The 15,484-nt window shown below is 43.0% G+C and overlaps 1 protein-coding gene across 4 annotated transcripts; it reads right to left on the bottom strand.

Annotated features, from left to right (window-relative positions):
• Positions 1-4,145: 4,145 nt before the first annotated feature.
• LOC120820271 (histone-arginine methyltransferase CARM1) lies at positions 4,146-14,996 on the bottom strand. Of its 4 annotated transcripts, none has more exons than XM_078104598.1 (15): positions 14,857-14,996; positions 13,475-13,622; positions 12,989-13,114; positions 12,751-12,902; positions 12,550-12,654; positions 11,708-11,818; positions 10,066-10,243; positions 9,759-9,849; positions 7,850-7,931; positions 7,625-7,710; positions 7,357-7,446; positions 6,094-6,231; positions 5,823-5,972; positions 5,076-5,129; positions 4,146-4,997 (listed from the first exon to the last, which is right to left on the bottom strand). In XM_078104598.1, exons 1-14 carry the CDS (start codon positions 14,947-14,949, stop codon positions 5,081-5,083), a joined length of 1,599 nt encoding a protein of 532 aa, XP_077960724.1. In that variant the 5' UTR covers positions 14,950-14,996; the 3' UTR covers positions 4,146-4,997; positions 5,076-5,080. The 4 variants fall into 4 exon arrangements, with proteins under 4 accessions (XP_077960724.1, XP_040033757.2, XP_077960728.1 ...); XM_040177823.2 differs by having other exon boundaries at positions 5,823-5,912; XM_078104602.1 differs by lacking the exon at positions 5,076-5,129.
• Positions 14,997-15,484: the final 488 nt, after the last annotated feature.

Below are 15,484 nucleotides of genomic sequence, written 5' to 3'. Positions count from 1 at the left end.
CCAAAAAGGATCTCAACGTCTGAACTTGCTGAGCACAATATCATCATAGCTGAAATGTATGATGGTCAAAAGCCTTTCCATTGTACGCCTTCTCCAGCTCTTCCTGATGAACGCAGAGGTGCCAGAGCATATATAGTCCCTTCCTGCCTGGGGTCTTTCACCTGCTGGTAACCTGATCTGCTGATTAAGCGCTTCCACTGGACCCTTTGGTGACAAAGGAGTAGTGACTCTATTGCCGAGGTTCTTAAAGATCTCTCAGGCTGAACCTGAACTCCCTAAAAATGGAGCATATATATATCATACATCCATATGTAATGGTTCCATTTCATTCATCAGTAAGGGTTTCTGGGACAGAAATGTTTATGAAAGTAGTTCTTTGTTCAGGGATAAAGGAATCTAGAGTAGTCAGATTGACGGACTCTATACGTCAGCGGGAGGAATGACAGTTTACAGAGAAATTGCAGTCAAAGGCCAAAAAGAAAGCACTTAAATAACTGCTTCGGAATGAATACAATAGAAGATAGTCAGATGTATGTATCAGGAGTACGTGCTGTGGCATGAGGTAGCATGCAGCAGGATGGCCACTGGCCCTGAATAAAGGCAGGTTCCGTCTTAGAGAGTAACAGAGGAACGAACTTGGATTACTTCCTGCTTCTGTTTAAAAGAAACCAATGAGGCCACACAAGGTCAAGACATGAACAGTAGTTTCATGTCTACCTCAAATTTCATCTAAATTCCCTTCTAATTCCAGGAGCCAGACCAGCTGTGATACAGTATGTGCAAGGGCGGCCGTAGCAACAGTGACAAGGCTAAAGTGATCCGAACAATGAGCTGTGTGGAGGATTCAGATGACAAGAGATGAAGAATCAGTCTGTGACGTCATCACAAGCACTCATTTCTAATTTTAGGAATAAATATTCCCCCCACGGTGTCAGAGCTGTTCTCACTCAACTTCACTCCACTCGATACAATAAACGACGACCTCCTCCGCTGGATGAGTCAACCATTATTACTCACACAGTAGAGAGGCTGCGCCGGGTCCGCAGGGTTGGTGGTTTGAACCCCGGCCGCTCCATGTCCCATGTTGAAGTGTCCCTGAGCAAGACACCAAACTGCTCCCCGGGTGCGCTTGCGTACAATGCACAATGCTCCCACTGTGTGGGATGGGTTAAATGCAATGAAAGTCGCTTTGGATAAAAGCGTTAGCTAAGTAGAGTTAAGACAATGCATCCTAAAATAAATGAACCTGACTCTGCCCACTCCTGGGTAACACACGCTGACTCAATCATCACAAAAGACACTGTAATTAAACTGGCCGCAATCGAAAAAAAAAATAAAAACACAAGAATTTATTCCATTACTGTCTAGCAGATGAACTTCAGGAGTCGATCCCAGAGAGACGGGGTACACCCTGGATTGGTCGCCAACCAATTGCAGCGCTGACAACTATTCACACTCACATCCACACACCACAATCCCTTCTAATCGCTGACGACCGCAGAGACTCTGACAGACTGCTGGAAACAACACTAAATTAAAAACACCACCTTTGCACCTTCATATTTGACCTCCATCTGGAAAGATCCTGGTTTTTCTAGACCACTTCATCTCCATATATGGTCCGGTTCTATATGGTATCTTCAGGAAAAACACCTGTTCTTGTTCCCCCACTTGGTCTAGAAGTACGGAATCGAGAGCAAACCATTGTTGTACTATCTGCAACTAATCATTTGTTCAATCAAGACTAAAAATGATGTGCTACTGACCTAGAAATCCCCCCCCCCCTCATCCTCAGAACTAATCAATGAATAACTACAAATACAATATAAAATACTTGATAGAATTCACTTTACTGGTCAACAAATGTTTAAAAATCTGTCCACATTGCACTCAAAATAAGCCTGAGAGCTATGCTCACTCCTGCGAACAACGCACACCAGTTCAGCTCTTTTGGAAAGAAATCGCTGAGTCACTGTCTGTGTGCTTCCCATAATCCCTTTCACTGTGTCTACTGTGAGACATATCAACATTAATCTGAGCAAAACAGACAGACAAGTACTAACCTAAACTGCGTAACATGAACTTTGACTCGTGTGTTGTCAAGGTGGAAAGAGGGGGGTTGATTTTTTTCTTTTTGGGAGGATCTTGTGCATGAGAGGACGGATGTCCGAGGCCCTGCCCTGTCTAAGTGCTTTTCCTGCCTTACTTGGTCTTAGTCCAGCACATGTAACCTTAGATCTGTGGAAAGTCCTGGCCCAACTCACCTGCAGCAGGGTTGATATATTGGGCCTCAGAACGGGTACAGAGCCCCCGATCCTGCTGAGCCCCAGCAGGGCGTTCTCCCTGGTCTCTGGACTGATCCGCTGGTGGATCCTTTCTCTGTCCACTGGTGACAGACTCAAACAACATGGGACATTTAGTTCTCTGTTTCAGAAACAACGGCACATTTGAACCCCCCCACCAGGTCAATGAAAGTGTTTCATAGGGTGAAGTCCAACTTAAATGTCTTAAGCCAAACCTCCATTTTACAGTGACGATGTGGGCGAGCGGTATGAATCTACTCCACTGGTAATGTCAGAAGATATGCGATTCAAAGCACTCTCAATGTATGCCTAATGAAACATATTGATTTTCTTACTGTAAGCTATCCTCTTTAGTTACTAAATGAAGGCTGAGTGACCCTGCGTGTCTGGGGCTTTTATTGAAAAGGCTAGATGCGAAAAAAGAGAGAGAGGTGAATAAAGTTGCTGCCATCTTGGTGCAGACTACACAGGCCCGTGTTATAGTGTTATTATTATGACAAAGTATATGCGAAACAAACCTCTCCGCAGCATTGCTATGTCTGTACTGTGGCTACACCCGAGTTAGCCACTGAATTCCTGGCTAGCTCACGCTATGCTAACATGCTCACCTTAGACGTAAAGAGTCCACTTTACTATCTACCGATCTACTTTAGTCTCTGCTTGTGGAACCAGCTGTCATTGTGTTGACAGTTGCCTTTCGGGCTACTTTAGGCACACCCAGTGTAGTATTTTCAAACTAAAGGCGTGATTAATGCGAAGTACTATATCAATTTTATATATTGAATAATCTGATACGAGGACAGTATGGTTGGAAATAACCCTTTTCCCACACTTATTCTATGTTTGCATCTTTGTTTTCAGTTTAACGTTTCATTAAATGCGTATAGGTACAATGTACAGTATAGTATAATTATACAGCCCCTCTGCTGTACAGTTTTTGTTTGTGTGTGTGCGTCTGTGTGTTACACAGTGTGCATTAAACAGAAGGACGAATCCCATTCAAACAGTTTGGGTTGAGAAGCTTTTTATTATAGAATGTTATATAAGTAAACAGAGACAATCTTATCATATTTCCAGTTTCCAGTTCAAGGAAATTTCCAGTTTCCTTGAACATGATTGAATATGTTTGTGTTTTTAAAACATTGTGAGATATCTCTATGCATCTGTATAACACACACACTCAAAATCTGGGGAACGGATGCCACCTGTAATATTAATTTGGACCTTGTATTAAAAAAAAGAAGCAAATCAGCTTTGAGACGCTTCGCTTGTCTTGCAATCAAAGCATGCATATATTTTATGAAACAGCCATTCATCTGAGACAGATAGACAGGTGTCCCGCAGTTGAGATTGAACGCCTGTAGATGGTGTCCAACCCGAGAGTTCCCGGCCCCGATCCGGGCCAACATGATAACTGTCCTTAAGCCACGCCCCTTTGCCGCGCAAATGAAGCAAATGAAGCCAATTAACTACAATTAGGCGAGTAAACACCCCCCAGTTGCAAAAATGTGCTTTTCTTTTGATGTGAACATTACTGCCCTGGAGCTGTAGGGGTTGAAGCTAAACATGGCCTTAAAAGGAGAGGATCGACGAAGTACAAACTCTTCTGCAGATAAATTCTCAAGATAAATATGTTCTTATGTGGGATTCTGCAAATGTTTCAGTTAAAATGATTTTGTTAATTGATGTAAACAAACAAATAGTCACTTCATGAAATGATTCATTTAAATTAAAAAATATAAGCCATTGTAACCGGGGCCAGACCGAGGGGTGTCTGGATCGGTAACGAGTGATTTACAGGCGAACCAGCACTGTGGATCAATGAAGAGACGTACGACGTGGTTAAGTCTTCATCTGGCCAGCGTCATTTTATTCTCGCTAGCGCCATCTCTCACACAAAATGGCGGGCAGTGGTGCAACGGTTGCGCAGAAATAGACATAATGCTAAACAGCATTTCATGGTGAAACTCCTTAAACACTGAAAGCTGTCGCATTTTAAATAAACTGGAAACAAGTAACTCTGGCAACAACATCACTGCTTGACATTACACGACATTACACATCACGGTTTAACTACATGTAACTTAGCGGCTAACTAGCCTCTGAATGACGGCAGTTACAGACAAATTCACTACAAACTAACATACACATGTCATTTCAAAACACAGTAACGTCGTTTCAGAAATATAACCACCTGTGGATCAATGAAGAGACTTACAACATGTTTACGTCTTCATCAAGCCAGCGTCATTTTATTCTGGCTCGCGCTACTCGCGTCTCTCCGTTTGATCCGCGGTGACGCGAATGCGCTAACCCTAGTGACGTGGTGGAGTAGGTCCACGATGCGTTTGGGTGCACTCGAAAAATAAAAAGTGCGTCTGTAAAAAACAATAAAACATGGAATAGCGTTTTCCACACTACGCTGTGCTTAAATCCACATCTACCCCATTTGTAGCTGTGGGGAATGTTTCATGGTAGAAGTTGTTTTTGAAGATGACGTCCCACCCTTTGCTGCCCTCTAGTGGACTTTTCATGAACCTGTTCTGCGTATCTGCAGGATGGACGCTGTGCATGTTTGGATCATTCACAGACGTGGACGTATCTTGGTTTCCCCATGACTCAGCTCGAAGTTCACCTATGTTCTGCTGAAGGACAGAGGCCTTCTTCTCGCTGGCTCTCTACCAGAACGGCGCCCTGCACACAGATCACCTGCTCATTGACAAGTGAAATGGGTTTCCTGGGTACAGAGGAGCTCGCCCTGAATGGACCCACCTGTTTTATACAGCGACCCAGAGCTGATGAGTACCGTGAGTGTTGGGCCAAGATCTAAACAGATGTATTAAATATTTAAAATCCACTGTATTTCAACCCTTTTAAACACTCAAGACATTACAACTGGATCAGATTTTACATTACATTACAGGTCATTTAGCTGACGTTTTTATCCAAAGTGACATACAATACAATTTTAAGATTTAAGATGGCTTTTCTACATTTTTCCCAGGGAGCAATTGGGGGTTAAGTGTCTTGCTCAGGGACACTTTGACTTGAGACACAGAGCAGCCGGGACTCAAACCACCAACCTTGCGGTTCCCAGCGCACCCCTGCGCAACTACGACCTCACCTTTTATGATAATTTATATATATACTATTGACCTATGCATTTATCTGTCTGTCTCCACTTGACAAATTAGAGGCTTTCTTCTTTATCTACCTGTTGGTAGTCTGCCATAGCGAATAATCGAAAAAGCTCCACTTTTTCAATGACAAGGCCACGGTTTAAGTCACTCTGAATAAACTCTGATCAAAACTTTCAGGGTAAGGCTCAGTTAGTTAAACCAGCTCATTGAAACACTTCAGGAGAGATCAGTCAGATTTATTTAAGTGTCCCTTGATAAACCAATATAATCCAGAGGAAACATACGGCATCAACACAAAGTAGAACTTCCTGTGATATGCCAATGTGAGAAAATGATATCTGGTTGTGTTGGTAAATGTATCAAAGGGAGGAGGAGTCACCTGAAGAAAGGGTTGCTGAGGTCCAGGACGTTTCCGGATCTGAAGCCTGATTGGTCCACTATGGCGGTGATGTTGATGTCATAGCTCTGCCTGCGGTGTGGAAAAGGTGCACGATCATTCGCCTGTGAAGGTTCCACGCAGGTCGTAGAACTGACATTGAGGGGGGGGGGTTATTATTGACTGACTGATCTGCTCTGGAGCAAACAGCAGGATATGCCTCATGCCCCACTTTGGGGGCTCTCAGGGGAAACATTGTGAAGCCCAGCTGCACCTGTTGTTGGCGACCAGCAGGACCCTCCCGGACAGGGTTTGTCCCAGCTTGGCGAAGAGTGGTGTCTGAAGCAAACATCTGACCTGATACCAGCGTGTCAGAGGCTCTGTGGGGGCTGTGGAGAGCCACACCGTGGACCTGCAGGGGGGGGGGGGGGGGGGGGGGGGGTAAAAACAGTACAGCATCACACCAACGCCTAGAGCAGGGGCGCACCGGAGGGCTTTGCTAGTGTGAGAATTACAGAAAGACATCATAATTCCTAAAAAAAGTAGCTGCTGTTCCCAATCCGTCCACTCGGGGTCGCACTGTACGAATAAGCGCATGAGAAACACTCTGAGATCGGTACATACCCCCTCCCCCCCCCCCGTCATCCACAATCCTCCCCATCGACCGGACCATCTGTACCCCCCCAACGCTCACTCGGTGTGTATTTTGATTTACATCATGTGACCATGTGAAGATGGAATGCTTAGGTTAGCGGTGAATTTCAGCCTCTTATGGCCGAAATCAGTATTACAACACTTTATGTAAAATTGTCCTGATAGCCACAAAAACATTTTTTTTTCTCTTTATCTGTTTACAAAAGACAAAACAAAAACAAAAAATAACATACCTTCACTCTAAGCCAGCGATTCCCAAAGTGTGGGCCGCGAGAGGTCATTTATAATAAATAAATAAAATGTTTTTAATTTTCAATCTTGAAAAGTTTGAAATAAATATAAAAATATTTATGATTTAAATGTCTGTATTTTACTTAAAACAATTGATAATTGATAAGATACAAAACGCACATCTTTTTCTCAGTTTAAGTATTATTTGAACATTTCTAGCGGCACATTAGTTATGTAAAACATTAATTGATGAAGCACAAACTATTTAAACGAACAGATTAATAAAACAATAAGGCTCTCGCTCGAAACGGCTGCTCTTGTCCGCTTGTCGTTATTCAACAAAAGGCGCCGCCAAACAAAACCATGTCAAATGGGGCGCCTTCTTGTAGTATTAAAGTAAATATATGAGCTCCAGAGAAAATGGTATACAAAACATACATTGTCGGTTAATACATTTTAATCGGTTAAATTCTTAAGGTCATTTAATCATCCCTAGTGTATGTTTTGATCAGAGTTGTGATTAAAGGTTTGGGTGGGCCGCAAAAGATTTTCAGATTTCAAAGTGGGCCGCGGCATTCTTGAGTTTGGGAACCGCTGCTCTAAGCTAAAAGACCATGATTCAAGGCAAAATAATCTGTTAATCATCTCTTACTTGGATCCTGCATAGGCCACATCAAACCAGAAGGCGAGTCCGTGGACCAGGCCAGACTGCATCAGAGTAAACACGAAGGGAATCTCCACTCTGGAGGGAACAAGCATAGCTTTGATTACTAGTCCGTAGTTTAAATAGTAATTTAAACTTGTGCACATCGTTGGTTGGATCAGTCATACCTATTATCCCATAATATTTCTCTGGACCTTTCTCTAAAACACGTATAACTTCCTTTTCTCCCAACGTTCTGCTGATTTCTGGATCTCACCTTTGTAAATCTTCTTCTTTAGCCTCCATGAAGTTGATGCAGTGCCTGACGGACCTGGCCATCAGGATTGGAACATCAAAGGTGTCCTGGGAAATAATACATAATCAGAAAATGACATGTATAAATATTGTTTGTTTCTTGCTTTTCCTCCTCAGATGCCCTTTTATACATTTAGTGTCTCCACAGACTTTGAGCTCTAACACACTGATGGGTGACCCCACGAACCACAATTGGCTGCCTGAAGAACTCGTCCACTGTCGCGCTGTGAAGAGCACTCAGGTTCACTCCGTAGAAGCTCCTCTGCTGCCTGAGGAAAGAAGAGGCGTTGATACCCGAGCAGATTCCGTCACTCAACCATCTCTTAGTTGGACAAGCCAAAGAAGCAGAAATAGGGCCACACTGGTTTGTGTGATGGAAGGATATATTCAGGATGGGAACTTTATCCCATTGGGATGCTGGAGGTATTTGATGTCCAAATAAAAAACACCAAAATGTCAGATTTATATGTCCTTAAATTATCTTATATTTACAGGTTTTAAGGGATCTGTTAAGTGAGCTCAGATTTCAGGAGCAAGCTGTTTTTGTCCCCTTCTATCCATAATTCTTTCAGTCACTACCTGAAGCCAATGAGCATAGGTGAGGGTTGTAACGTGGCTGGACTGGTAAAGCCAGAGCTTTGGGATAAATGATTGACCCCCGACCCAGATGGTCAAATCTACTGTTTTCAGGCAGAGAACCTTCACCTCGGACTCAGAAGTGATGACTCTCATCCAGGCGGCTTCGATCTTAACTCATAGCCCCCCTGTGCTGCTGGAGGTAATGTTCTGAAGGCGCCAACAGAACAACATAATGCATAAGAGGTCCCCAAACCGCATCGAAGCACAGCCTGCTTTAATGCCTATTTGAGTGTAAACAGACCATGATTTACGAATTGAACATTATGTTGTATTGAAGAAGACTTGAAACTAAAGAAAGGTCGCCAACAACAATGACACAAGTACTGATGAATATCACACCGTTGTTCATATAAGATCTGTAGAGCTGTGAATGGTGTTCAATATATCATTAACAGAGTTGGTGTTAAAGTGAAACAAACCAATAATTTAACATCTTTCTCATGGAATCACAAAAATGTGGCTAATCACATCTTTATATAGTCTATCTTCATTCCTCAACGCTGACTGAGCCTGACTTTCACACATAGTGGAACAGCAGTGAAGGGCGCAGACCATGGCAGCGCACAAACACACACACACGCACACACACACACACACACACACACACATCCTGGAATGCTTGCATGCAAATAAGCTGTTGTATTGTTTGCTCAGACTTTAGAAAACATAAAAATAGCAGAATAGATCGGAGAAGAAATATTCTGTGGAGATGCATAAAGGACTGGAATCAGAAAATGCTCACACAACTACAAAACTGCCAATACAGTCTGTATTGACCTGTTAAGGATCTTAAAACTGATGGAGAGAACGAAAGTAAACTGTCTGTCCCGTTTCATAGCCTCTTATATCTGATTTAGAATCTACTGGGATCCCACTACGGGTCTATTCAGTGTTTCACTATCACATACTGCACATTGCAATTAAATGTCCATCACACATGGTGGCGTGAGAAGAAATCAAATATGAATGCCGTCCCTGACAGGCAGAGCACTGTGAAAGCTCACAGGAATAGGAAATAAAAAACAGCAGCATCACTGAACAATGGAATGCAGATTTTGATTATCATGGTTTCATAGTCATTCGAAGCAAAAACCATGAAGGCAAATAAAATGAGATGGATGAGAACACTTATTGGCCATTTCGGCATAGTGTCCTGTCACACAATTCTTTGAAAACCTTTTTTACTGAAATTTTACTGACAGAAAAATCAAATCATGTTAATGGCACCAAATATCAGCTTTAGCCCCAACTTATGGTCCTACAGAAGCTCATGCAGGTTGATCTGTATGTGTCAGGACTGGACTGAACCCGAGGGTACAACACCCAACAGGAAACATGGCTGAGTGAGGAACATGTGTGCCTGTGAGAGAGAAAGGGAGCCAGTGTGTTTGTGTCCTCATGCATGGATTAATGCCTGTACATGCGCGTGTGTGTGTCTGTGTGTATGTGTGTGAGACCAGAAACTAGCTCGTCCGCAGTGTTCGAAATAAAGATGCTCATCACTGAAGGGAGCCAGATGAATATCACCATAGGAGGGAAACATCAGACCTACAGAGAGACAGTCAGAGAGAGAGAGAGAGAAAGAGAGGGAGACAAAGATAGTGAGACACACATAAGGGTAAAACAATGCCAACATTAACCATCGGCTCCCTAAACAAGACAGTCCTTCAGATTGGACCTTGACTGGGCCTTCATACCTGAGAGCCGTACAAAAATGAAAATGCCTTAGATTAGTTATGGTGTGTGTTTTAGTTGTAGTCCTACCATTGGGTTTGAGCCATTTCCTGGCATGCAAGAAGCTCTCCATGAGCTTCAGATTGAGCAGCATGTACCCCATAGGCTCAGAGACAATGATGTCCACCATCTCGGGACAGCTGACCTCCTCCAGCTTCCCATCTAGGACCCGGATCTGCTCAGTCAGACAGTTATTCTGGACCAGGATCTGCACAGGAAAAGGAAAAAGGTGCACTGTAAAAACACACGAGACGGTGAAACCAGGTTTCTGGTTGCCAAACCCCAAAGTTACCACTAAAAGCCGGCAGTTGTTCCATTCTTTTTAACACTTACACATGATTAGATGTGTCCACGCGGAGCCTTCACACACTAATTATCTCAAGAAGAGTCCAATCAGAACAGTCACACATTTCAACCGCATCTTCGCCGATCTGAGTATTTAGTGTCTAATACGCCGGCATTTGTTATTGTTGTTTTTACTATTGTCTGTCTCTGATAAATCCTTTTTTCCATATACCAGAGGAATGATGTGATAAAACATAAAGGAGTGCCACTTCAGCTCTAGAAACCAAGGGAGTGCCGCTGACCTTTATTTTTAGTGTAGATTTGAGAAGGGTTTTGGATTACTCTGCTGTTCAGCATCAGGGGTAGGGGGCTTGATATGTGCATTAATAATGAATAACGATGACATCTCTTGTTGGAGTGATGCAAGTCTTATATGATCAGAAGCTTGACGTGATCATCAGGAAAGAGTCTGAATCTGCTTTAAACATGGATAAAAGCGTCAGCTAAATGACCTGTAATGTAATGTAATTCTCTTTGTGACGACTTTTCTTCTATTTCAGGAACATTTATGAGTTAATTTATAGAAACAAAAGTCTCAGAGATAATAAAGCAATGCTCTAAATTCATATTGTCGCTGCCTTGTACTGGCATTGCTGTTGCCATGGAGAATATGACAGCCAGAGGCAGGGATTCAACAATCCGTGATTGTTTCAAGCCAAAGGAGGGCTCAGGCAGTGTAAGTACGCATTATTCTCCATGGGATAAAAATCATTGGGAATATAAATTCCAAAACCACTGGTTCTATTTTTTTTTTTTCAAAATATCTCTCTGAGATACCCCCCCCCCCCCAAATAACCCCTTGTGTCAAACTAATTTAGTTTGCGGTGTCCACAGAATTGAGAACTCTTCAGAAAGACTTTCCCAGTCAGAACAGTGAAGAGTTCAGTATTTTTCCAGAGTATCTCTTTTCTTAATATACCATCTCTTTGGATGCCATTAGATGTAAGATGGCAGGTAAATGTTTCATACTAATGGAAAGCACGTAAAATCCCCACATATCGGTCTATGCCCAGTACTGTGTGCAGCAGCATCTCCCTGCTGCAGCCCCTATCCTTGCGCACAACAGGCCAGATGTTGCTCCAACCCATTAACTCCCCAGTATGCCACGCTCTGCATGCGATGTATGTACTCTGTGTGTGAATGTGCTGTCGAGCGCATTACTGCGGTTTCATTTTAGGCCAAAACACACATAACGTTGCTCTCCAAAATCTGCGTGGGAGTCAAAGTGTATTTTCTGTAGAGAAAAGGACCAGTTTCAAATGTCGGCGTTAGTGTACACCATCAATAAGCAGACATTAGGAAGACAAAGGGGGACAAAGGGGATAACCTTTGTATACTTGGCCATGGGGTTGGACTCAACAGCGTACACTCTGGTGGCTCCCGCCTGGACTGCAAAGAAAGACAGAATACCAGAACCACAACTCACATCCAGAACCACCTAAAGACAGGAAGAGGGAGGGAGAGCTGGTTAGGCCGGTTACAAACTAAATGCACATTCCCTCCAGTGAGGTTCAGTTGAGAACATCCTTTTTGTTTTTGTTGGTTTATGATGGAAATATGATGTCAGAGATGCGCCAACATATTACTCAGGTCCCTGAGCGATTTGAAGTGGGAGGTTTCTCTCAGCTTGTGGAGACCAATAGTCCCACTACCATGATTTATTTCCCACATTTACTTATGTTGTAAGAAGCATTGAATAGTAGGAAGGGTTTTAAATGATGGTGCCAGGTATTATTTTTGAAGTTTTGGTAATCAAAATCAAAATAAATGAGACCAAAAAAACATTTTAAAAATAAAAGTCAGCAGCTAACACTATCGAGCTTCGGTGCATCAAGATGCATCTGTAATTCATGTTAAACGTGATTTTAAATGTTATTTTGACCTAGAGTAATCTAGTCTTGTTTGTAGTGTACTAGAATAAACAGCTAACTTTTAGAGTCTTACACAACCAGACACTTGGTGGTGGAGAACTGCAACACTGTCACAGCGCCGCACGCCACCTAATCAGTTCATTCTGAACGCCTGCTAGTCACATAAACCTCGTCAGCCCAGTCACACTCACCTGTGTACCCTACTCACTCCCTTTAGTGTTTAAACCCCAGTCACTCGCTGCCACTTTGTTTTGGACTGATTTCCTGTTGCCGACTGGAGTTTGATGCATGTTCTCACCTTGTCTCTGAAGTCCCCCTCATTGAGCAGCATGCATCTCTGGTACGTGGTGATCCTGGGAGAGTCCTGCAGCAGGTTCTGGTGCTGGGACAGACAGCTGTGGAACTAAACGGCCGCAACAACCAACAATGGAGAGTTCTTTTTCAAGCGTATCCATTTATCTCCACACCTGCAAGGTCACAACTAGACTTCGCGGCCCACCTGGTATCCCTGTGCAGGGCCATCCTCAGTCCTCGGGACTCTTGTTTGGCATCCCTCTGCATCCTTGTGTCCTCCCTGATCTCCTTCTGTGCAACCTTTCCCCGCCTCAGCATCATCGCTTCTCTTCAACAACCGCTTGAAGCTCTTCATATCTGGAGGGTCAGGGAGGACAGGAAGTTGTAAATGTTTGAACTCCTGACACACATTAACATAATATCATAAGCATGTATATACAAACCAGTTGTAGTTTTGAACTGCAGCAGGAGACTCTGGTTGCCGACGGTGACCAGGAAAGACTGTCCTCCGACCTGGCAGCACTCCATCTCCTTGGATACAGTTAACTGGAAGACTGACGCTCTGTTGACTGAGAGTTGGTTCATAATTCTGTGTTTTAACATTGTGGTACTTTCCCCACTAATGGATAACATAACTGGTGCTGGACAACAATTACAATGTTTAATCCTGATTAATTGCATGATTAAAGTTAATAGCTCACTTTTAGCTGTTTGCATATTCAGAGCCTGTCGGCAACAGACTTCCCAAACAATAATCATCAATAATAAAAACAACCTGGGTTGATTATTGGCATTATTCAGCACGAACAATAACTCTACTACTTACCATCTATACCTCTGTGGATGGGTCACTAGCTTTATTCAAACCAATTTTTTTTCTCCAAAATTACAGCCATTCTGTACATACACGTGTGTGTGTGCGCGCTCACCATCCTGCACGGTGAGCTGCTGAGCTTGCTCTCCCGGGCTGAGGAGCAGGGTGAGCTCTTGCTCTGCTCCTCCCTCTCTGCACACAGTGAGCATCGGCTGTGTGCTCATTTCCTCCTGGACCTGCACCTCCTCCTGGACCTGCACCTCCTTCACAGAACAACACATCGGACAATATGACCTAACTGGACCCATCTAGGCTGCTCAAATCTTCATCTGGGCAGAGAGGAGGAAGCCCAGTCACTGTTTTAGGCAGAGACACATGTCAGTAAACATGATTTTAATCTAACAGATTATCTCAAACAAACATCACTGGAATGGATGCACGCTACAGTAACCTCTTACTTTTAGGTTAGGTTGAGTATAGTTAGGTTAGGTCTAGTTAGGTTAAGGTTCGGTTTTCCTAGCACTGTGAGAGTGAATGTCTCTAAGTATGAGCAGGTATAAATATTGATGGATGGTCTTTGGACCAGTATCTAATGACTTAAACAATGTTCACACAGATTTCCAGTGACATGAGCGATCAATGTGGATTACTTAAGTACGGAAGTTATATGACGAATCAAGTCACGTTGACCTTTGGTTCCACACCGACAGACTCCACCCTGACCTCCAACCTTATCCAACTTTACACAGTACATCTTTACTCTGGGTGATTCTGTCTCCAAATGGTTTGTATTTAAAATACATTAGCCTTCCTGGTTTACTGTGAATACAGTGTGAGGACAGCCTGAGCACATAACTTCACCCACATTAGGACCAATTGTTCTCTCTCATCTCAACCATTACAAAGTAACCTCTTTGTCTCAAAACCATAAAAGCAAATAATTCAGTCTCTAACTTGTGATGTCATTGAGCTGATAACCAATTGATTCTTTGTGAGCAGAAAATGTCCTCATGTCCCCAGAACGTTCCTGTGGGAGCTCATCATTCCCAAGTCGCTGTCCATGGAGCACACTTCATACTCCATGACAGCACCCATTGAAGCTCTAGCGCTTTACTTTTTCAGATTGTTTGTGTTGACTGATTTCTTTTAGTTAAGAGTAGACACTTGGAATTACATGAATGCAGCTTTTTTTCAAATGTCTGTAGTGTATAATTTGTTAAGTCAACCCCTGTTCAAAACCATCTTCCATTCAACTACTTAAGTGCATACATGCTGCCCTCAGCTTAGCACGGGTATATTTCTCGAAGTCTTAACCCGATCAAACTACATTAAACCAGAATAGATTTGTTTTAAAGCTGGTTAACTTAGAAGTGCACAAGTCGTAAGTCAGCAATGAGAGAGGAGCTTCATCAGTTACACCCTGAACCCTAAACGAGTTTTACTTCCTTGAACTCCATCAGTATCCATGGGTGTGCCTCCTGCAGCCTCCACTGTTACCTCCCCTGGTGTCTCCATGCGTTCCTCCTCCTCCTCCTGCAGAGTGAAGACCCTCACAGAGAAAGCCAACAACTCCTCGCTCTTCTTCTCCATTCTTCAATGTGACCGTAAGCTGCTCCTGGAGAAGAAGGAGGAAGAGAGGGCTGAGGGGGAGGTAGAAAAGGGGAGGAGAGGGAGGAAGGACTAGAGGGGGAGAAGTGGGAAACAGAAGTTAGCATGGGAAGGAATCGTTTAATGTTTGAGTCTTACTGGAACCAACAGGTACTGTTGACACGTTACACTTTGACTGGTTTCTTTACCGTAACACATCAAACACAGGCATCTACTTTGCAACTGGATTATTACAGTCATACTTTTTGATTAAATCAAGAGGTAGAAATATTTCCATCACCAATCCACCCAATAGATATTTCAGGCCAAGATGTCAACCAGTAAGTGGTGAAAGAGGGAAGATTATTAAAATGAAGTCACTTGTTGAAATAAAAAAATACTTGAAGCAAAGTGTGCAGATTCTGTTGTGATTTTATTCATTTCATATGCCATCTGATTCATTGGTTGAGTTTATCACCTGCTTTTAACCATCATTATTTTGGATGTAATACAATGTAACTGTATCACACATAATGGT

This window comes from Gasterosteus aculeatus, chromosome 1, assembly GCF_964276395.1.
Source record: "Gasterosteus aculeatus chromosome 1, fGasAcu3.hap1.1, whole genome shotgun sequence".
NCBI lineage: Eukaryota > Metazoa > Chordata > Actinopteri > Perciformes > Gasterosteidae > Gasterosteus > Gasterosteus aculeatus.
This window is presented reverse-complemented; position numbering and strand designations above follow the sequence as displayed.

Bases quoted from the DNA above. Each gene is read 5' to 3' on its own strand.
- LOC120820271 (XM_078104598.1), bottom strand. From the start codon at position 14,949: ATGGAGAAGAAGAGCGAGGAGTTGTTGGCTTTCTCTGTGAGGGTCTTC. The intron at 12,655-12,750 runs GTGGGCCGCGAA...GCGGCCGTTTAG, and splicing joins GCCCTGCACAGGGATACCAG to TTCCACAGCTGTCTGTCCCA. The intron at 11,819-12,549 runs GTGAGAACATGC...TCCTGTCTTTAG, and splicing joins AGGGGGACTTCAGAGACAAG to GTGGTTCTGGATGTGAGTTG.